Below are 23,127 nucleotides of genomic sequence, written 5' to 3'. Positions count from 1 at the left end.
GGATCAAAAAAAGGCTTTGTAATAAATATGGCCAAAACTAAAAATCCTGCCCACATTTCTTTTAAGGTTAATATGAATTTTATTTCGTGCTAAAAGTAAAATTATTGCTAATCATGCAAAGCGAAAAAAATATCAACATTTTTCGCATCTCAAAAAAAATAATTATACACATTAGCTTAATCAGTACTGCATTTTAGATAAGTTTTTTTCAAGCTTATTTTAAATTACGTTTCACGGTCCTGATTTTACGACAGGACTGCTTTTGTCGAAAACAAGAATTTTCTCAAATAAAAACTGAAATCAAATATTCAGCTGACAAGTCAGGTAGAAAAAAAATTGTTAGGTAGTAAAAAAAAGCATTAATCTTATTCAATCTGTTTGGGCTCTTGAACATTATCAAATCAATACATACTTTTGATGTGCATAGTACCATACAAAGTACATTAGGACTGATGTACATGTACATAAGGACGAGGCCAAGTCAGGACCATGAACTTCCCTATCATTATAATATTAAGACTACAATGTGATTGAATTTCTTATTTTTTGTGTCAAAGATTATATGATTGAAATTCTTATTTTTTGTGACACAACCAAATAACATTAGCAACTGTTAATTTCATGTTTTCGTTTAAGAAAAAAGCATCAATTTCTAAAGAAGTCAAATTCAGCAGTTAGTTCCAATGGTCACGCAAATCAAATTGATTGCCCTACTCCTACATGTAAATCAAATCCAGTTGATCACATGGGGCAGAGTGCACCCTGCTTTAAAGAGAATTCTTTTAACAGCATACAGGTGTTTGAATAAATTTATGAAAAGCTAGACTATTTCTTATAGGAGGATAGGGTACCCAAGTAGCCAGGAGGCCCATAACTAACATATTGCTGGCAATTTAACCTGGCAACCTGTTATTTTATTAAGTAATAAAATCCCAGAATATATTAAATACTATCAGCCAGTCTTGAAACAGTACTCACTTAATGTTTACTTAACAATAAATTGACAACTTCTCCACATGTATCACATGACCAAGTCTTGAAGTTTTGTACATGTACAATGTATATATAAATTATCTAGCTTTATTTCTTGAATTACAAGCTGTTTCAACTTTTATTATGTTCTTCATACAGATTCTGTTTGCATTATTACACAGTGTCTCCTTTGTAGTTTGTAACAGCACTAAAAATGCTTCGAGCCAAATTACCTCCCCTTCTTTATATTCACAAACAAACAAAGCTGGTTTTAGGTGCAACCCATCTCGATGATCTAAAACTCCTCACATACAGAAACTTTGTTACATTTATATCATAGACTGGCATTCTTTAATATCCTGGCTAGCAGCCACAAGATAGGTTTTCATGGTGGTTTTACTGTTTATTTATATATATGTGTCTTGTTTATTACATTTTCTCTAGTATACATATAATACGGCGCAATGATGAAAATTTACCAGCGTTTAATTGTCGCAAATTAAGAAAAGATTAGGAATTAAACAGTAATTTAAGCGATGACTCATGAATAATGTAGCAAATGTGACAAATGAAGCCAGGTTTAACAATTTGGGCACAGTCCCATTTGGGCATGTTTGCCATTCTCCTGGATTCATGCACTTTTACCAGCCATTTAACAATCAATGTTTTAATGACCAATAAAAAATGGCAATATTCACATTTATCATTAATGCACAACAATTTTTTATGAATTTTATAACTACCAGCTAGGATTGGCAGCAATCATGAAAATGGGAATAGGGCTTATTGATCACATTGTTGGGATATTTAGAATAATAGAACATGTAGGACATAATACTGATAAAAGGCCATATGGTACCATATATATGGCATTTAGAAATTATTTATTTCCTGTCACAAGTTTTCTCTTTACAAGAAATAAAAAAAAAATTGGAGAAATATAGATGCTCTGATTTTAAAGTGGACTGACATGTAACACTAAATATATCCTTCAGAAAAAATTATGGGCAATAAAACCCGAGAGAACTACAATAAATACATATTTCAAGATATAATTAGGCGTGTTCAACTGCACATGCACTATCAATTAAACCTGCACTATAAAATGTTTACATGGCGCACTTCAAAGGAGAAAATGCACTCATTTAATCATTAACAACATTGATTTTTTCCCCAGTGATTCATAAAAAAGCCTTTTTTTTCCACAAGCCAATTCATAATTAATCACAATGCGAAATACAACTACAAGGAATTATTACAATGATTCTTCTTTCTGTCCCTCGCCCCCTTTGAATAATTTCCGCACAAGGGGACACTGATAATTGATTGACGTTTTTTTAACACTTTAAAAGCTGAATTACATAGAGTGTTAAACTTAGTCAAGCTCGACTAAACATGTTGAATCACTATGTCACAATTCTGACTATTACCTGTTATATGAGGTGGTTTCAAAATGATTTTTATCAGAAGGTCGAGATTTCTATCTTGATCAGCCTTTTTTTTACTGTTTAGGATATGATCTTTTCATTTAAGAGTGGAATTTCCTAAGGGCACTTCAGATCAGAATGTTGCAGCATTTTCAAGGATTTTTCTCCCTTTAAAACAACACCCTCTGGCGTAATTTTATGCAAGCATGAATGGAAATATTATGCATCGGTTGTAAAGAATCATTAAATTCAAATTTAACACAACATATTGCCACTCCATACTGAAGCATGTGCAGATTTCTTCTGAGAAAATGTTGTTCATTTTCAATCTTCAATATTTAGCATTTGATAACATGAAGTCGAAATAGCAATTTTTTTCTTTTGAGTTAATTTCACTGTGTTGAAACATTGCAAGTCAAAGAGAAATATATTGTCCAAGATAAAAAAATTCAAATATTTTACAGTTGTTTATTAAAAGTACATGTACTTAAATAATTTAACTATAATTAGGACCGCTATAATTATAAGCTATAATTTCCTCACATCTGCCAGCCCATCCTGTTTAAATTGGGAAAATTTTAGTACTTATTTTATGTCAGACAGACATTGTAAAGGTCATATGAGGGCAATGTGCTACTTGAAAAATTGGGAAAATTTTATAAACATTTATTACTTTTTATTCAGTTGATAATGCATAGTTATGAACTTATCATTAAAGCCAGCTAGATCTAACTGTTTTTTGGGAATTTTCAAGATTAAATTAGGAATTTTCAACAAAGTATTTGTTGTCAATTGGGGAAAAAAGCCTGTATATATGGTGACAGTCCTATATTTGATTCTTATTTTACATTACTGTTTATTCAATTATCTGCAAACAGTGCTAAAAGTGGTACATGTATGTTCAGTATAATAAAAGCATGCAGCATTTAATCATAGGACAACAAGTCACTTTAATTAACCAATTGATGTTATTCCTATCAGTTATTCAGTACATGTTAAAATCTTAAGGCTTTAGTGTGAGACAAGGAAAATGGTGGGGATTAAACAGTTTCTTAAACATTTCAAAGTAAAATATTGAGAAAATACCATAAGGTACATATAATAAAATATTTAGAGATTAGTCTGGAATTCTGGATTAATCTTGCATCCGACTCAATCTGATGTACACTGTATCTTAATATCATGCTTTTTACTAAACCAAGGAATTCATCATAAATCTCAACCTCTAAATATATATACACAATTTTTTATAAGACACACACATGAAAAAAAAAAGAAGAAACTTCAACAAAATTCTTACACTGCCTGCTAATATCACAGTTTGAACCAATTAATCTAGTCATAAATTGTCTATGCTATCTGAACAACTTACGCCATGCCATACTACACAGTGGTTGTTAGGTTGGATCTAATGACCTATACACTCTATTTTATAGCACTATCTCAGTATGAACATGAGTCTGTATAATCAACCTGGTAAAAACTTTCAATTTTCTTTTATTGACATAAACACTTGAACATTTCTGTAACAAATTCCGCAAATAAAAATTGTTATCTCTTTTATGAATTGCAGAGGGTTGAAAAAAATTAGGGCTGACATGAATTCAAGCTATTTCTCTTTACTTTCTATTTTACATTAAACTGTAAGTACCGGAGCAGTACTGAAAACTTACATTTTTCAGTATTTGTAGCTTTACAAGGAGGTAAATTCAGAATATTTAGATCTCAAAGTGCTGTTATCTCAAATTGCTGTTACTAATATAATAATGATACATGTATGTCTTCTAATTTAATAAAAGAATGATTTACGGTAAATCTGGTCTAATCCCAAATATCATTAGTATGTATCTTATTCCCAATTCTTGAACAACGACTGTGCTAAATGCAGGGTTGTCATTAACATTTTTTGCAGAAGGTTTGTTTTGAACTTGAGGCGGTCATTTCTGTCTTTATCATGCATAACAAAGAGTGTTTTCTTAATTTTGAGGCAGCCCATAATGCATTTGAGACAGGCATTTTGGCCTCCTGCCGCCTCTTAATGACAACCCTGTAAATGCAGCTACATATAAATATTATCACTACCCGGTATGTACTAAATGCAGTTATAAAGTATTGCTATAAATGTTGTAAAGACGTGAAACTGTCTTCATCAGATGAGGGACAAGTGAGGTTTCCTTTCTTGATAAGTCAGATTTTGGACATAATATATATAATATATAAGCAAAAACTGAACATATTAGTTCCAATTTTTAAGAAAACAATTTGTTAATATTCTCAATCAGTCAATTATTTTCAAAATACTGGGAAAAAAATCCTTGATATTACACTCACCTCATAACAAATATTTGTAGATCGGAGTTTTTCTCAAGGCGTATCGGAATTTCAAACGTATCGGACTGATGGAACATCTCCCGAGGAACGTCTATAAGAATGTCCTGATCTTTCCATTCATCAAAAGATTCTTTATTTTTTGTTAAATGTAACGTAGTTATCTCCTGTTTAAAAATTCCACTCTCGGTATGGTTTAATAAAGAACGCCCTGGAATAATAACATTAGATGCACTGGCACATTGATCGTTCTGATCAATTCTGTTAAAAGAATAACTAACTTTCACACTTGTCGAATTTTCAGTCCACCATTCTTTATGTAAATCCAAACTTGCTACACAAACATGGTCTCGTTCATTAATTATACAAACTGACGATAATTCCACATCCTTTGCTTCGACGAAAACCTGCGCACACCATCGCTGGTTTTCCGTGTCTGTCGCCTTTAGAAAAGGCGTAGCATGCACTAACACTTGCAATTTTGGAATTTTTGGAGAAATATCTTTTGACACTATGTGTGCACTTACATCTAAATTAAAGGCTACACTTCTATGAAGTAATGAATTGTTTTTCCTACTCCTTGAATATGCAGCGTCTAAAAGCCCTCTGGAGAGAGTTTGATGAGATTCATACGGCCCATACTCGGCCTTAATTTTATATAAATCTGATGGCTGGTTCACTATGAATGTTTTAGATGCTAAATTCGGATCCTGAACAGCATTTTTATTATAAACCTCCCTCAATATAAACCCATCATTTGGATGCTCTAGTGAAATGTCAACTCCTTGTACCACATTCCCTGCAAATAAATAACACTCAGATTATTAGGTATCAATTGATGCAAAACTCATTAGTAGTTAAATTACTCACTGAATTTGTGAAAAAATAGAAGTTTTTGTAAGAAACATCAATCATAACCCAATTTCAACCATAAAAATGATTCAAAAATAATGAAAGGCGGTCATTTACCTTGGACATGTCATTGTCATGCTCTAATTTCTGAAGAGTAAATCTTGAAGCACTAAGTGCTGATATTACACCTCCTACAATTTCTACAGAGCATTAGCCAAAAAGTAGGTCACAGCAACGAATGAGACAGGTCTAGGATGTACAGGTAGCTGTTTTGACAGCTTAGGGCAGCCACGATTTAAGCTTTCTACACAGTCATGCTGGGGGCTCATGCACCTCAAAACTAGCCCTTCCTTTGTGATTCCCCCAACCCTGTTTTCTAAAACTACTGTCTTAAAGGTTCTGTCAGGACATCAGCAGCTGGTCCACAAGTTCTAAAGTTTGGCTACAATGTACTGTTTTTGATGCCCTTAGTAATAGTTCTGTAAAGCTTATGCCTATGCCAATGCCCCAGGTGCTCTGAATAAATATCAGGGTCAGCTCTACCCTAAAACTAACTTGCCTCTTGCGACATCAAGGTCAGATACAAGCCGTGCACAAATGAACTTTGTTCAATTACTGTTAATAACTGTCATTTGTTGCCTTTTGATCTATTTTCATCAATCATTTACAAACAATGTTTATTACAAATATATATGATTGGATATTTAAAAGTTTATTGGTATGCATATTTGTAAATAAAGACTTTTAAGGATCTGTAGATACCCAAGTTCTTTTTTTTTGATACCTTATTATTTACAATATTTGTAAAAGGCATTGCAAAACTAATATTTTCTTTATGATTGAAATATTAATAAATATAAAATGCATTAACTGTCACAGAATTAAAAGACAATAGATAAAGAATCTGCACATGTATGTCAATAAGGTGTTCAATAATTTGTGGAGTTTGGATTCAGGCCCAATTGACCCTTAACCTGCAAGTAACATATTGAAAGATACAAAAAACACACTCAACTCTTTAAAAGATTCAAAGTTAACTTTTCAAGTTTTTGCTGCAAATTCAAAATAACAAATTACAAAAAATATTGTAATAATGCTCTGAAAAAAATAATGCATCTTTCAAAAAAAATATCTTCCATGATAATTTGTGGTTGTAAACATTAAATATTTTTGTGTTAAGAGATATATTTTATAATATACAAAAGAAACAACTTCTACACCAACTAAGAGTATGAAACACCTGTGGTGGAGAATCCGTGTTTCACTTATTGACATCGCAATTATTCAATCAAAGTTTCAAAAGGCGTTTGTAAAAACATAGTCATGAATTACACACTGTCGTTTGAAAATGAAGCACAGCAACAAAATAAACTATTAATATTACAGATGAAAACATTAAACTGCAGGAACTACTTTCATTTAGGTCAACATCTTACCGAAAAGTAAGTAAATCCATAGAAGAAACGGATCCAATCGTCGTTTTTTCGGCATGTTGGATATTGTCAGTCCATTCTTTATCATCAAAAGTTATCCATTTATTTAAAATCACAAACAAACCCCATTTACTTCCGCCGTAAATTTGTAATTTTAATCCTCACTTGCTTCTCTCAGAATCCACCATCATTCTATTATGGTAAGATAAATCCGCCTTACATATATTACCTTCATTCAGTAAGGCTGCACGCAGGTGCCCGCTTAATTGAATTTTAGAATATACCAAATCTATTAAAGATTATTTACATTTTAAAAAGTAACATCGTTTGATTAAAATTCGTTATAAATAAAGTTTAATGATAATTTGCTTGAAATTATATTGATGCCGTTATCATGCACTATTTGTTTTCCAAGATTGCGCAGTAATGCGGATTGTTCGGATATTTTCCTTTGAAAATTGTCTGCCCACGTGATATTATTAAAAGTCACATGATAAGAAAACATGGTGGACGAGACAAACAAGTACTAAAGTGAAAGTAGAAAAAAAGTTATGAGGTGTTTTAGTAACATACGCCTTTAAATGCTTTGATATATTGAGGGAAGAGAATAAGACAAAATGGTGGACGAAAGGAAGCGTTTGATACCTCCTCGTCATGACGACACCGAAGAAGAAGCTCCTTGTAGTTGCTGTAATATTCCAAGATTCAGCAATAAAATTCTGGCGAAGGCGACCATTCTGGCTGCTGTCGCATTTGAAAGACTTGCATTCTACAGCATATCTGGGAATCTTATTTTGTTTCTGAATGGAACTAAGTACAACTGGTCGTCCCTGTATGCACTGGATGCATCATTCTTTTTTCTTGGATTTGCATGCATTTCTTACTTCCTGGGTGGGATAATTGCTGACATAAAGTTTGGCAGATTTCGTGTGATAGTGGCAGCCTTTATAATTTACTTAATAGGATACATTCTATTCCCTATGCTGTCAAATGAAAATATTGAAAAACAGTTGATGAACTTGTCGTCATTAAATTGTATCCATCGAAATTCCACATATGCAACAGATGCATTGACAAATCAGTGTTCAGTTCTTATATTTGTTGCATTAGCTATAGTTGGAATAGGGACAGGAATGCTGCGGGCGAATATCGCCCCATTCGGAGCTGATCAGGTTTGTAGCGTAAAATACCTTTTCATATAATTTCAAACAGTGACTTAATGAATAATATACCAGTGGTGGCTACCTCTCAACCTGGGAATCATGGACAAAAGCCTTAGTGGTGACACCAGTGCATCACATATTTCTTGTGTGACACCATTACTGGTTTATATAGTTTTCGAGAAAGCTTGTATTACAAAAGGTTAAAATACATGCTTGTGACTTGTTCACAGTTGAACTAAAATAGCTATTTTTTAAACAGTGAGGCTGAGTTAGAATAATGTAATTATATTTTCTGACTCTTACAAGTCATGCATTCAATTACAAAGAAACATTTAATTATGTTAATTATGTTATGATATTCAGCTAGTTAAGGGTTAAAAAATTTTTTTTTATTTCAGCTTAGAGGTGAAAGTGGAAATAGTACAGTGGTATTTTTCAACTGGTACTATTGGTCTATCAATGTTGGCACACTAGCAGCTCTTGGAGGCATTGCATACATACAGCAAGGAGTTAAAGACGATGGTTTCTTTTATGGATATCTAATTGGAATGTGCTTTCTCTTCGCAGGAATGATCGTCTTCTTGTCAGGTAACTTTCAGAAACAAAATATGCTGAACAATACTAGTATAACAAAAAACAAAGTAGGCGATTTGGCTTGGGTTTGTTTAAGGCCATATTTGTTTTAAACAGCTAACTCACAGTAATAAGGTCATGTCACTGTGGTTAAGGATATACCATAACTTACAAAATGTAAACAGGCTAGTTACTTGCAAAAAAGGAATCTTCAAAACCCAGAAAATATTTCTGTTTAATCATAGAAAAAATATTAACTTTAAAATCATAGTGAAGATTATTATAAGCTTGGCCGTGATTTATTAGGGTGTATTCTATTTTTGCCAACCCCCCCCCCCATTCCCCACTCCAAACTTTTATACTTTAACACTTGGATTTTTATTTTTTTGTTTCCGCTTCAAAAAATATCTACTATATATGTTTTGAACTTGTGATACATTTTAGTAAAATACATACATTATTATGATTTTTTTAACAAGGTAAATGTACATATGTGTATCGTAAACCTGTGGGAAGCATATTTGCCAACATTTTCAAGATAATACGAGATGCATGGAGAATGAAGAAAAGAAAGAAAGAACAGCATTTTGACCACAGATTAGAATTTCAAAGGTGAGAATAAGATTTATAGAGGATATTGAATGAGTGTACCCTTAATACTGAATTTATTGAATGAGTTGAATAAAATCATATCATGTGTCAGCCTCTGGCGAGCATAATATTGTTTTATTCAATGTGTTCAATAAATTTAGTGTTGAATCTACAGGAATATAATATTCTATTTATCACATATCTAAAATAAGAACGGTAAACTGTTAAAAAGAGTCATTTTTCATTGACACGCCTATAGTTTAATCCTAACATTAGTGCGCTTTTACGCTATGTTTGAATATAACACAAGTGATGTCACATGAAAGTGCTTTTATTAAATGGCTTTATTACACTCTTGCACCACGGTTTATGTGATAAAAATATATATTTTATAATAATGAATTTATTGTAAGAAAATTGTAGCCAGAGGTTGAAATCTGAGTAGAAGTAAACAGTGAAAATTAACCAGATGAAAGAAACTATATACATGTACATGTATTTATTTTACTGGTATATTAACATTTTTTTATGCTTGATTGCAAAACAAGTTCTTGCAATTTATATCAGTCACTTTTGAGTCCACTTCCTGGAACCAACCAGTACTGGTGTTATATGAAGAAACATGGTCGTGACCCGATTAGGGCTCGAACCCATGATTCATGAGTTGAGAGGCAGACACCGTAACCACTAGGCCACCATCCCCATTTATGTCTTAACCACATTGGAAAGTCAATGTGTAATCATTTAATCAATGACAACAGTTTTTACACATTTTCAAGTAATTAATGTCAGTGCTGAGGCACTGTTGATAATAATATAGTAACATTTCTTTAATTTAAACCCAGGGGTCAAGCAGATCTAGTACCAAATGCTCAATCCATCAGTTTTTTAGACCATGCCAAGTTCCGGTTTGGTGGCACGTTCCATGATAACGATGTAGATGATGTAAAGCAGCTGGGTAAGATCCTGGTTGTGTTTGCGGCATTGTTACCATACTGGATGGTTTACTATCAGGTAAGAGCACTGTGTTACCTCCCATCCTTGATGTTTTCTACTGTTGACATCTTAATTTTAATTTTCTTGTACGAATATACCCCGGAAAATCTTTAGTCCAGTCTATCTGTGAACAGCTATATCCTTTGACATAACCTTTAGGATACTAAAGCGAGAGCCTAAATTTCTTGGATACATACTTCTGGATTGGAGGTTAATTTTTACCCATCCCATGCTAAAATCTTAAATTTACTTTTTTAAACTCTTGAAACTACTTCATGTCAATGTCCAATTCCAATTTCAAAGCAGTAAATTAAAATTAATAACTTAAATTCTGTATAGACAGTGATATGTTGGGGATGGTGCCTGCCAAGGTACCTTTTGGAGGGAAAAGTTGTGTTTTATTTATATTTTCAATCTGTTTTTCATTGTTTTTTTTTGTTAGGTTGCAGTGAAAATTTGCCAATTATAATACAAGTATTTAGAGTCAGAAGCTATTCCCAGCTTTGACCCCCCCCCCCCCCCCCCCCAAAAAAAAAAAAAAAAATGATCAGGAAGAAAACTGTAACAAAACAAATTCACAGATTGAATTATTTATTATATTGCAGATGGAGACAACATTTTTGGTTCAAGGTTTACATATGAAGCTGTACACAGATGAATATAATGTAACTCGTTCTTGTAACGACCCGACTAAAATTTGGGCACCATATTCCAAAGATACAGCCAATTTATCAAAGGTAAATTGATTAATATGATAATTACATATATCTTTAAAAAGTATTATAAGTTTTGATCTAATTTTAGGCTATATCGACTGCCAGTACTTGTTAAAATATTTGATAATATAATTAATATAGATTAAAATCATTTAAAGCTGCACGCCTCCAGATGAGCGAAAATATTTCAATAAAACCAAACCTGAGAAAAATGTACAAAGATTTTAGGAAAAGTGTAAAGATTCAAAGTTCTAGTAATAATTTACATGTTATGTGCGATTAATGACCGATTTTTCAGTATTTATAACTATATTTCTACTGCGTTACTTAGCAGTAAGGGCTATTTTTGCATATTTTGTCCTCTTTTTAGTAATTTACGTGGGTTGTAAGTGCCATAGATATTGTGTAAATTACTTCCTTTTGGTTATTTCACTGAATAAAACTTTGAAACATATTTTCAAAATTTTCATGAAAATTAGCATGAATCTTTAAATCTTGTAATTAAATTAAAAAAATTATGGTTGCAAATTTTTCGAGCATATCATACATCATATCAAATTACATTTTAGTTCAAATTACATTTTAGTTCAAATTACATTTAATTCAAAATTAAAATGGGTCCGCCATGGCCAAGTGGCAAAAGTTGCCAATTTTAAATCACTTGCCCCTCACTGTTGTGGGTTCAAATCTTGTCGGGGATTTTGGATTCTCTCATGTGAGGAAGTTGTGCATATAGCACACAAGGGGTCGGTGGTTTAACTTGGGTGCCTGCCTATTCCTGAAATAATACATGAAGGGATACCTACCACCAGGAAAGCTGTGAAGATATCATTATGACCTTTATGGTGTCATTGTGACTTGGAAAAATAGACCAATCAAAAAAGAAGACTGCAGTAATGATATTGAGTACTGTTAATTTACTTAATGTTAAGGGCATAAAAGTTTGGAGTTTTGTCAAAAATCTCATTTTTATGTGTCTTCAAATTCATGAATTTCCTGTTTTTGCGAAAAAAATTACAATTTTATAAAAATGGTACAGCAGTTGACAGCAAACGAAATAACATATCGTTGTCGGATCTTAAATGTTTGGATTGACCTATCTCCAAAAACCACGAAAAGTAGTGCTCCACAAATAATAATGATTTTGCATTTTTTTATTGTTATTTTCAGTTTAGTATAGCAGTAGCGTGGCTGACGTTATTTGATGTCATTTTGTTGATAGTTCTCATTCCGATCATGGACCGTATAATTTACCCATGGATACGTCAGAAGGGTTGGAACCTGAGTATGTTAATGAGAATTATGATCGGGCTCGGATTTGCTGTTGTCGCCATTTTTGTGGCCGGTATAGTCGAACATTTCCGGTTAAAGAAGTATTGGGATTACCAACCTTCAACAAATAAAACAATAAAACAATTGATAGATGTTGCTATGCCATGGTTCCTCAACAAATTGGTATGTTTTTAGCTCACCTGTCACAAAGTGACAGGGTGAGCTTTTGTGATCGTTTTTCGTCCGTCGTCCGTCCGCCGTCCGTCCGTCCGTCGTCCGTCCGTAAACTTTTACTTTAAATGACATCTCCTCATAAACCACTAAGCCAATTTCATCCAAACTTCACAGGAATGTTCCTTTGGTGGTCACCTTTAAAAATTGTTCAAAGAATTTAATTCCATGCAGAACTCTGGTTGCCATGGCAACTGAAAGAAAAAACTTTAAATATCTTCTTTGAAAAAACCATAAAAGCTAGAGCTTATATATTTGGCATGAAACAGCTTCTAGTGAGTGTCTACCAAGTTTGTTCAAATAAAAGCCCTGGGGTCAAAATTGGCCCCGCCCCAGGGGGTCATTGATTTTCCCTTTATTCATAAAGTAAAAACTTAAAAAATCTTCTATTAAAGAACCCAAAGAGCTAGAGCTAAGATATTTAGCATGAAACATGTTCTAATGGGTGTCTACCAAGTTTGTTCAAATAAAAGCCCTGGGGTCAAAATTAGCTCCGCCCCGGGGGGTCATTGATTTTCCCTATATGCATATAGTAAAAACTTAAAAAATCTTCTTTTAAAGAACTCAAAGAGCTATGGCTAAGATATTGAGCATCAAACATGTTCTAATAGGTGTCTACCAAGTTTGTTCATGTTTGTTCAAATAAAAGCCCTGGGGTCAAAATTGGCCCCGCCCCGGGGGGTCATTGATTTTTCCTATATGCATATAGTAAAAACTTAAAAAATCTTCTCTTAAAGAACCAAAAGAGTTAGAGCTAAGATATTTAGCATGAAACATGTTCTAATAGGTGTCTACCAAGTTTGTTCAAATAAAAGCCCTGGGGTCAAAATTGTCCCCGCCCCAGGGGGTCATTGATTTTTTTTTCTATATGCATATAGTAAAAACTTAAAAAATCTTCTTTTAAAGAACCAAGAGTTAGAGCTAAGATATTTAGCATGAAACATGTTCTAATAAGTGTCTACCAAGTTTGTTCAAATTAAAGCCCTGGGGTCAAAATTGGCCCCGCCCAGGGGGGTCAATGATTTTCCCTATATGCATATAGTAAAAACTTAAAAAATCTTCTTTTAAGGAACTCAAAGAGCTATGGCTAAGATATTTAGCATCAAACATGTTCTAATAGGTGTCTACCAAGTTTGTTTAAATAAAAGCCCTGGGGTCAAAATTGGCCCCGCCCGGGGGTCATTGATTTTCTTTATATGTGTATAGCAAAAACTTAAAATCTTCTTTGAAAAAACCCAAATAGCTAGAGTTTAGATATTTAGCATGAAACATCTTCTAGTAAATGTCTACAAAGTTTGTTCAAATAAAAGCCCTGGGGTCAAAACTGGCCCGGCCCAAGGGGTGTCATTGTTTTTAACTATATGTGTATAGTAAAAACTTTAAAAAAATCTTCTTTTAAAAAGCCCAATGAGCTAGCACTTAGATGTTTAGCATGAAACATCTTCTTATGGGTGTCTACCAAGTTTGTGCAAATAAAAGCCCTTGGGTTAAATTGGCCCTGCAACATGGGTGGGGGGGGGGGGGTTGGGGGGCCTATATACAGGTAAGCGACCTCAGGGCCATGATGGCCCTTTTGTTATGCATTATTATGGTTTACTAAAGTGACATTATTATGCCCATCCAAGGGTATATAGTGAGTGAACAGGTGAAAGTCAAAATAAGTTTACATTTTGCCATAATTCCTTTTAATCTTGTAATTTACTTGGTATGAATGATAAAATTTACCTGCAACATTCAATTTATAAAAGGTAGGGCAGTCTTTTTATATTTTAGGTAGATTTACATATTTTATTCTAAGCATTTTCCAATATAAACTGCTGATGAATTACCATACAGTCAATCTTTAGAAATTTATAGACAATTCAGTTCAAATTGACAATGAAAAAATAAGCATAATGTCTTTTTAATCTTTAATTTTCTTAATTTCGTAAATGGACATGACCAGCTTCCATTTTCAATTCTGGGAATAACTAGATAAAAATTTGAAGTAAGTTAGCCAATATTATAGAGCTTGATCAGATTGCAGGGATGATCACTGGCCTGGCTTTATATTGTGGTGATTGCTAATCACTTTTTGGTTATTAAAAAAGTTATTTTGGTTGGAAAAACAGTTAGCTTCTTACACAAAGCATACATAATTCATCAGCTTTACATTAACACATTATTTTTTTTTTTGTTCTGTATGTAAAGAAGAAGTTTGAAGAATTGTGTTTAGTAACTTTGCTTTTAGATGCTTTGTGAATCTTCGTTTTGTGTTTGTTTGTTTGATTTGGGTTTTAAGTCACTGACACAGTTTAGGTCATTTGGCGAGGTTCGAGCTTTACTGGTGGACAAAGACCTCAGGTGCCCCTCTGTGCATTTTTTCAGGCACAAACGGGCACCTGAGTAGAGCCACCAATGTTCCGTCAGCTAACTGGATAGCTTCCTCACATGAAAGAATCCAAAGTCCCTGTCGGGATTGGAACCCACAGCGGTGAGGGGGCAGTGGTTTGAAGTCAACGACCTTAACCACTCTGCCACAGACGCCCCTTTCGTTTTTAGCTCACCTGAGTCCGTTCACACTTTTCAAACGACATCTCCTCTGAAACCATAAGGCAGATCATAATGAAACTTCACAGGGATGTTCCTTGTGTGAAGCCTTAACAAAGTTGTTTACAGAATTCCATTCCATGCAGAACTCTGGTTGCCATGGCAACCTAAAGAAAAGACTTTAAATATCTTCTTCTAAAAAGTCCAAAGAGCTAGAGCTTAGATATTTGGCATGAAACTTTTTCTAGTGAGTGTCTACCAATATTGTTCAAATAAAAGCCCTGGGTCAAAATTGGCCCCGCCTATGGGGTCATTGATTTTCCCTATATGCATATAGTAAAAACTTAAAAAAATCTTCTTTTAAAGAACCCAAAGAGCTAGAGCTAAGATATTAAGCATGAAAATCTTCTAATGAGTGTCTACCAAGATTGTTCAAATAAAAGCCCTGGGGTCAAAATTGGCCCCGCCCCAGGGGGTCATCGATTTTCCCTATATGCATATAGTAAAAACTTAAAAAAATCTTCTTTTAAAGAACCCAAAGAGCTAGAGCTAAGATATTAAGCATGAAAATCTTCTAATGAGTGTCTACCAAGATTGTTCAAATAAAAGCCCTGGGGTCAAAATTGGCTTCGCCACAGGGGGTCATTGATTTTCCCTAAATACATATAGTAAAAACTCTAAAAAACCCAAAGAGCAAGAGCTTAGATATTTGGCATGAAACATGTTCTAATGGATGTCTACCAAGTTTGTTCAAATAAAAGTCCTGGGGTCAAAATTGGCCCCGCCCCAGGGGGTCATTGATTTTCCCAATATGCATATAGTAAAAACTTAAAAAAAATTCTCTTAAAGAACCCAAAGAGCTAGAGCTAAGATATTTAGCATGAAACATCTTCTAATCAGTGTCTACCAAGTTTGTTCAAATAAAAGCCCTGGGGTCAAAATTGGATCCGCCACAGGGGGTCTTTGATTTTCCCTATATGCATATAGTAAAAACTTAAAAAAATCTTCTTTTAAAGAACCCAAAGAGCTAGAGCTAAGATATTAAGCATGAAACATCTTCTAATGAGTGTCTACCAAGATTGTTCAAATAAAAGCCCTGGGGTCAAAATTGGCCCCGCCACAGGGGGTCATTGATTTTCCCTAAATACATATAGTAAAAACTTAAAAAATCTTCTCTTAAAGAACCCAAAGAGCTAGAGCTAAGATATTAAGCATGAAACATCTAATCAGTGTCTACCAAGTTTGTTCAAATAAAAGCCCTGGGGTCAAAATTGCCCCGCCCCAGGGGGTCATTGATTTTCCCTATATGCATATAGTAAAAACTTAAAAATCTTCTGTTAAAGAACCCAAAGAGCTAGAGCTAAGATATTTAGCATGACACATCTTCTAATGGGTGTCTACCAAATTTGTTCAAATAAAAGCCCTGGGGTCAAAATTGGCACCGCCCCAGGGGTCATTGATTTTCAGTAAAACCTTAAAAATCTTCTTTTAAAGAACCCAAAGAGCTAGAGCTAAGATATTTAGCATGAAACATGTTCTAATGGATGTTTACCAAGTTTGTTCAAATAAAAGCCCTTGGGTCAAAATTGGCCCCGCCCTAGGGGGTCATTGATTTTCCCTATATTGCATATAGTAATTAAAAACTTAAAAATCTTCTTTTAAAGAACCCAAAGAGCTAGAGCTAAGATATTTAGCATGAAACATGTTCTAATGGGTGTCTACCAAGTTTGTTCAAATAAAAGCCCTGGGGTTAAATTGGCCCTGCCAGGGGGAGGGGGGCAAAAGTCATTGTTTTTCATTATTTGTGTATAGTAAAAACTTAACATCATGAAACATCTTCTAATGGGTGTCTGCCAAGTTTGTTCAAATAAAAGCCCTTGGGTTTAAACTAGCCTCGCCCTGGGGGCCTATGTACAGGTGAGCGACCCCAGGGCCATCATGGCCCTCTTGTTTGACTAATGTTAACATTACATGTGGATTTTTTGTGCCTTAACTCTTACCCTACAAGTTGCGACTGAATCTACCCCACGTGACCAAGAGGAGATGGTACCGTGGTGCATATGGTCCATCTGCTAGCCCATGTTATACTTTTTGCCATAGATATGTACTTTTAGGATCTTACTATGGCTGCCGGTTCAGACCAGAATATCTAGCTTTAGGGTAACAGTAAATTATTTACAAGGCTCTGCAGAGTTTCCTCTATACAGTTACCTGCAAGCTAGATATTCTGTTATGTGATGACAGCCAATGTTTGATTCTTTTTCTAGCATCTTTCAGACAAATCATATTTCGGAAAAAAATTAGGAAATTTTAGCTAATATTTCCATTTGGCACTTTTTTCTTCATAACAGCAAAAAGATTAGGGTTATCACTATTAACAGATTGGAGATCCATATAACCTTTCTGATATTGAAGAAATGTAGTTATCAAATGCATACTTATTTGAATTATTTCATTTATTTACAGAGGAAGGTGTTGTATACTATGCGGCAAACATGAGTATATTCTGGCAGATACCGCAGTATAGTCTGATTGGTTTCAGTGAAATCTTCACAAGTATAGCAGGTAAAAACATTTTGATAAAAACTGACTGTAAAAGTTGTTCCCTGTTAAACAAAACTAAAAATTGACTGTAAAAGTTATACCTCTTTAACAAAACTAAAAAAAATGACTGTAAAAGTTGTACCCCGTTAACAAAACTAAAAAAAATGACTGTAAAAGTTGTACCCCGTTAACAGAACTAAAAAAAATGACTGTAAAAGTTGTACCCCGTTAACAGAAATAAAAAATTGACTGTAAAAGTTATACCTCTTTAACAAAACTAAAAATTGACTGTAAAAATTGTACCTCTTTAACAAAACTAAAAATTGACTGTAAAAGTTATACCTCTTTAACAAAACTAAAAATTGACTGTAAAAGTTATACCACTTTAACAGAACTAAAAATTGACTGTAAAACTTATACCACTTTAACAAAACTAAAAATTGACTGTAAAAGTTATACCACTTTAACAAAACTAAAAAATGACTGTAAAAATTGTACGCCTTTAACAAAACTGTTTTAAGGGATATCAAATCATATGCATGCAAATTTGAGCCGCGCCATGACAAAACCAACATGGGTTTTCGACCAGCATGGATCCAGACCAGCCTGCGCACTCGCGCAGTCTGATCAGGATCCATGCTGTTTGCTATCAGTTTATCTACTTGTTATACGGTTTGTAAGCAAACAGCATGGATCCTGATCAGACTGTGCAGATGCGCAGGCTGGTCTGGATCCATGCTTGTGGCACACCCATTATGTTGGTTTTGTCGTGATGCGGCTCATTTGTTCATCTGGTAAATCTGTAACTTTATTTACTGTAACTTAGGTCTGATTGAAGTTTATTCAAGTTGTGTACGGCAACCACTGGTTAAAAACTTAAAAATATAGTTTTAATTTTCATGAGACTTAATAGTTCTGATTTTCTGCTATATTATTAAAATATGCGCATTAAATGTGTATATCCAAGATTACACAAAGTTACTGCCCCTTACTTTTATAACAACTAAATTCCATATACTATGAGGTTATTAGTTATTACACATTGTTGAGTATAATACTGAATTTAAATGGACAAGTACAGAGCTGTCAAACTTATATTGGACAAGGCACTTGCAGAGTCTAATACATTGCTGAGTCCAATATAGGTTTTGCAGTTTCAAGGCCAATAATCAGTGAATCAGTATTGTATGCAACAATGACTTCTTTTTTTTCACACTACCAATTTTTAACATTTATTTAATTCTTTTTTTTTTTAATTTTGAATGTGCACTGCTATCAGCAAATAGCAATTACAGTAACAAGTCATGTGCGAAAGAAAAGCAATGAGCAATTTTCTAGTTAAATTCAATACTATAGTGTTATGAAACTGACAATAGAGTTTTAAGCTCTCTAGATTTCACATATTGATTGGTTAAAACTAGTAGGTCATTATTTTTCTTTTTTCCATAACTGAACAGTTTCATGTATCCATTTATGTCAAGTTTCTATAACAAAATTACCAATAATGTGAGTCAAGGGCTAGAAAGGGGGGTGGGGGAATATGTAATAAAGGCTCTTAGATCTCAGTGGAGTTCCTTTAAAGTAAACACGCATGTTATTACTCACTGCCAATAATGGGATTTAAACCTGCTGCAGTGAGGTGCAGATGATTCCAAGTAAGTTACATGTACCTTAACCACACAGCAAGTTAGACTTCAACCCTATTTCACATGAACTTGCTATCTTGCTATTTATTTTATTATCAATTTTTGGCATGTCAAGATGAAAATTTGAATTTGTCAGTCAAAAGTATAAAGTCTGGTCAGAATGCAAGGGTGTGCAGGTTGACCTGGCTCTGTACTGATGGCAAAGTCTAATCACTTTCAGTACCAGGTAAATGGTTAAACCAATGGTAATACATTGTAATATACAAGATTTTCTATCTTTTAGGATTAGAGTTTGCCAGCATGGTCTCGCCAAGATCTATGAAAAGCAGTGTGATGGGGCTTTTCTATTTTTTCTCTGGACTTGGTAGTTTTCTTGGGTTTGCAGTGTTGCATGCTTTTGAAGGGACATGGTTTTTCCAAGAAGATCATGGCAACATAAATTGCAGAAAAGGTTGTTTCGGATCAAGAGGGGACTGTCATTTAGACTATTACTTCTACTTCCTGTGCGGAATTGCCGTATTGGGAATTCCGTTATTTTATTTCATTGTGAAAAAACTAAAAATAGAACCGTTACCAGAGACGCCCGAGAGAAGTGCCGACAACAGTTCTAATAAACGAAGAACGGGGCATGTGATTGGGAGACGCAGTGGCGGAAATTTTGAAAACACTTCAATATCTGATCGGCCAACGACGCCAAAGGCAGTTTCTGATGCAGAATCAGGAGCATCGGAGTCCGGTTCTGTCGGTTACGGCGCTACGGACGATAATCAAAGAACCAAATCAATGAATAACGTCGTCCAAAATCCACCTGTAAAGAGAACCATACCTAAATCCAGAAGTGGACGGATCGGAGGCCCGATTACTGACTAGATGTCATTATTATAATAAAAGCTATAAATGTGATACTGAAGTGAAGTAGTTAATATAACTTACATTAGAAATACAAGTGTCAGTATAGACTTGTTTATAGTATTGGCAATGTAAATATTAAATATCCGAGATCTGGGAAGTGCAGTCATGACTATATGCACATAAATCAGTGTTCCGGCTTGAATTGGAATCTTGGTACAAAAACACTTTCTTCCTTGATTTTTTACCTGTATACAACAAATTTACCTAGAGGTACTGAAGTCTAAAATTGTGCTAAGTTACCCCTATAATATTATTATAGTGGTATATGGGTTAATTACCCCAATAGGGGGTCATACAGGAACACTGATGGATTTGGTCATAATAAAACTATACATGTATATCACTAATCATGATAGCATATCAAATAATCACTGTTTGTAATACACTCATGACTAAACTTCCTCACATGTACGGAATACTCATGTGGGTCAGTGAAGAAGACTGAAATAACGATAAAAAGTTGTATATTTATCACTATTAATGCGTCGTCGGAACCAGTATGGTACACATTCTGTATATATAACATTTATGCTGATAGCGGTAAGTAACTTGGGTAATCGTGGATGCATTAATGAAGATCATTTATTCAGACACATTATCACAAAGTTAGTACCAATTACATACATGTATGTCTCACCATAACCATTTGTTCAACATTTTAAAGTGTTCATACATTACAGGAATAACTAACAGTCTAACTTAATATATATATTTTTTTTTAATTTTGCAGGAATCAATTTTTATATCAATGAAATATTCTCGAGCATTTGATAACATAAAAATTTCCAACACCAATTGAATTTTAAAATTATGTATTATAAAACAGCATTTTTGTAACTTGATTGCAACTTTGGACCTCATTAGCAAATGCAACAGATACCTCCAAGGTTATCTGAAGGCCTTGAGGTTATAAAACTTTTTTTCTGAATTCTATCTCAAACCTCAGGATTTTCATTGGTCAGGGTACATTCTATGACAGTTTCTGACCAATCAACTACCTGAGATCTGAGTTTGAAGAATTTCTTTATAACCTTGGGGCCAGCTGATGGCTGATTCTTAACAAGTATTATATAAATGCATTGGCTCAAATTCTGCTCATACTTATTTTTAGCTTGTTTGTTTCAAAGAAAATGTCCAGCTATTATGATCGCTGTGGCGGTGTAGTCAATGTGTAAAACCTTTACTGCAGCCCATTATTCAAACATTTAAAAAGGAATCAACATGAAACTTAGAATACTTGCTTATCATGACAAGATGCAGTTGTTAGAAAAGGGGGATAATTTTGAAATCAGTATTTGTGAAGTTATGTCCCTTTTAAGCTATGAATTTTAGGCACCATCGTGGTGCTCTTGTTATATTTCAAGCCTTGTGCCGTCTGTAAACATAGAAAGGGTGTGGGAGTATTTACTTGCTTGTGTGCACAGACTTTATGATTGATAGCAAAGTTGAATTCAGCAAATAATTTTGTGTTTGTATTACTTTTACACTGTTATAATTTTTTTGTGCACTTTTGATAAAAGTTCTTTATGGTATGATTTATCTTTACATATTATATAATGTGTTAATCTGTGACTTATATTTTTGATATTCAACCATTACCATACTAAACATGTTAATTGGACAAGTCCATCTTTCAATGTGGACTAAACCATTCATCCTTTTTTTTGGCAAATTGCCAAAACATTTACTAACTGAATAGTGCACAGTGCAGACCATGATCAGATAGCACCAATGTGCTGGTTGATCTTGGTCGGCACTGATTGAATGTGTACATTCTGCTGCTAATAGCAGGCTGATGGCTGAAAAAAAGACACATGACATTTAATAAGGGATTATCCTGTTGAATACATTTTATTTGTTTGTTTGAAATACTCATATAGTAAGGTTGTGTAACTTATTAGAGCATTAATAATTTTGTCTCTGACTCTCTGTTGATATTATTCACAGTTTAATGGTAGTGGTACATCTTGCTATTACCAGTAAACAATTTCTTCTCCGTAATCATAGTGACATTAGCTGGGAATTGGGAATGGATTATGATTGAAAAGAATCTGCACAATTATGGGGTTCATTTCCTGTACTGGTTTTTTTTTATGAGGAAACATGGTTGTGACTATAAAAGGGCTGGGACCCACAATCCATTGGTTGACAGGTAATCACCATTTTGTTAAATTTATGAATGTATCAATTAATTCCTTTTTGAGTCATTTACATTATTGAGCCACGACATGATGAAACCAACATAGTGCTTTTGCGACCAGCATGGATCCAGACCAGCCTGCGCATCCGTGCAGTCTGATCAGGATCCATGCTGTTTGCTTACCAACCCTTTTACAAGTTAAGTAGAGAAACTTATAGCGAACAGCATGGATCCTGATCAGACTGTGCAGATGCGCAGGCTGGTCTGGATCCATGCTGGTCGCAAACGTACTATGTTAGTTTTGTCATGACTTGACTCAATTATGTTTTTAAACCAGGTTTTCAACGAAAACCGGGTTATTGTAATGCCGAAGTCGGCAGGTGGGCAGGCGGGCGGGTGGGCGGGCGTCAACTTTTGGTTTCCCGCTCAATAACTTTAGTTTGCTTTGGCCTATTGACACCAATTGTGAAGGTAGCTTATATCAAGAGGCAGCTTGGGATTGCTACCCAGGTGTCTGTGATCAAGGTCAAGGTCACTGTTACTTAAAATAGAAATTCAGTTTCCGCTCAATAACTTGAGTTTGCTTTGGCCTATTGACACCTAACTTGGTGTATGGATAGCTTATATCAAGAGGCAGCTTGGGATTGCTATCCAGGTGTCTGTGATCAAGGTCAAGGTCACTGTTACTAAAAATAGAAATTCAGTTTCTGCTCAATAACTTGAGTTTGCTTTGGCCTATTGACACCAAACTTGATGAATGGGTAGCTTATATCAAGAGGCAGCTTGGGATTGCTACCCAGGT

The 23,127-nt window shown here is 34.2% G+C and overlaps 2 protein-coding genes across 2 annotated transcripts in view; one reads left to right on the top strand and one right to left on the bottom strand.

The window, feature by feature from the left end:
• LOC132735264 (transmembrane protein 132E-like) overlaps positions 1-7,236 on the bottom strand; it is a 50,699-nt gene extending 43,463 nt beyond the window's left edge. The window contains exons 1-2 of the mRNA XM_060722202.1: positions 7,016-7,236; positions 4,731-5,526 (exon numbers count right to left, since the gene is read on the bottom strand). Coding sequence (XP_060578185.1) covers positions 4,731-5,526; positions 7,016-7,100 — 881 coding nt within the window. The 5' untranslated portion in view covers positions 7,101-7,236. The remainder of the gene's footprint in view (positions 1-4,730; positions 5,527-7,015) is intronic.
• A 250-nt stretch (positions 7,237-7,486) lies between these two features.
• Positions 7,487-21,484, top strand: LOC132735265 (solute carrier family 15 member 4-like). The gene is made up of 8 exons (XM_060722203.1): positions 7,487-8,184; positions 8,574-8,763; positions 9,228-9,360; positions 10,185-10,353; positions 10,941-11,072; positions 12,222-12,476; positions 17,552-17,648; positions 19,557-21,484. Exons 1-8 carry the CDS (start codon positions 7,630-7,632, stop codon positions 20,141-20,143), a joined length of 2,118 nt encoding a protein of 705 aa, XP_060578186.1. The 5' UTR covers positions 7,487-7,629; the 3' UTR covers positions 20,144-21,484.
• The last annotated feature ends 1,643 nt before the right edge of the window (positions 21,485-23,127 follow it).

The sequence above is a fragment of the Ruditapes philippinarum genome, unplaced genomic scaffold (assembly GCF_026571515.1).
Source record: "Ruditapes philippinarum isolate M1 unplaced genomic scaffold, ASM2657151v2 ctg295_1_1_1_1, whole genome shotgun sequence".
NCBI lineage: Eukaryota > Metazoa > Mollusca > Bivalvia > Venerida > Veneridae > Ruditapes > Ruditapes philippinarum.
The sequence above is the reverse complement of the archived record's forward strand: the minus strand, read 5'-3'. Positions and strand labels throughout refer to the sequence as shown.

Bases quoted from the DNA above. Each gene is read 5' to 3' on its own strand.
- LOC132735265 (XM_060722203.1), top strand. From the start codon at position 7,630: ATGGTGGACGAAAGGAAGCGTTTGATACCTCCTCGTCATGACGACACC. The intron at 9,361-10,184 runs GTGAGAATAAGA...ATTTAAACCCAG, and splicing joins CACAGATTAGAATTTCAAAG to GGGTCAAGCAGATCTAGTAC. The intron at 17,649-19,556 runs GTAAAAACATTT...TCTATCTTTTAG, and splicing joins AATCTTCACAAGTATAGCAG to GATTAGAGTTTGCCAGCATG.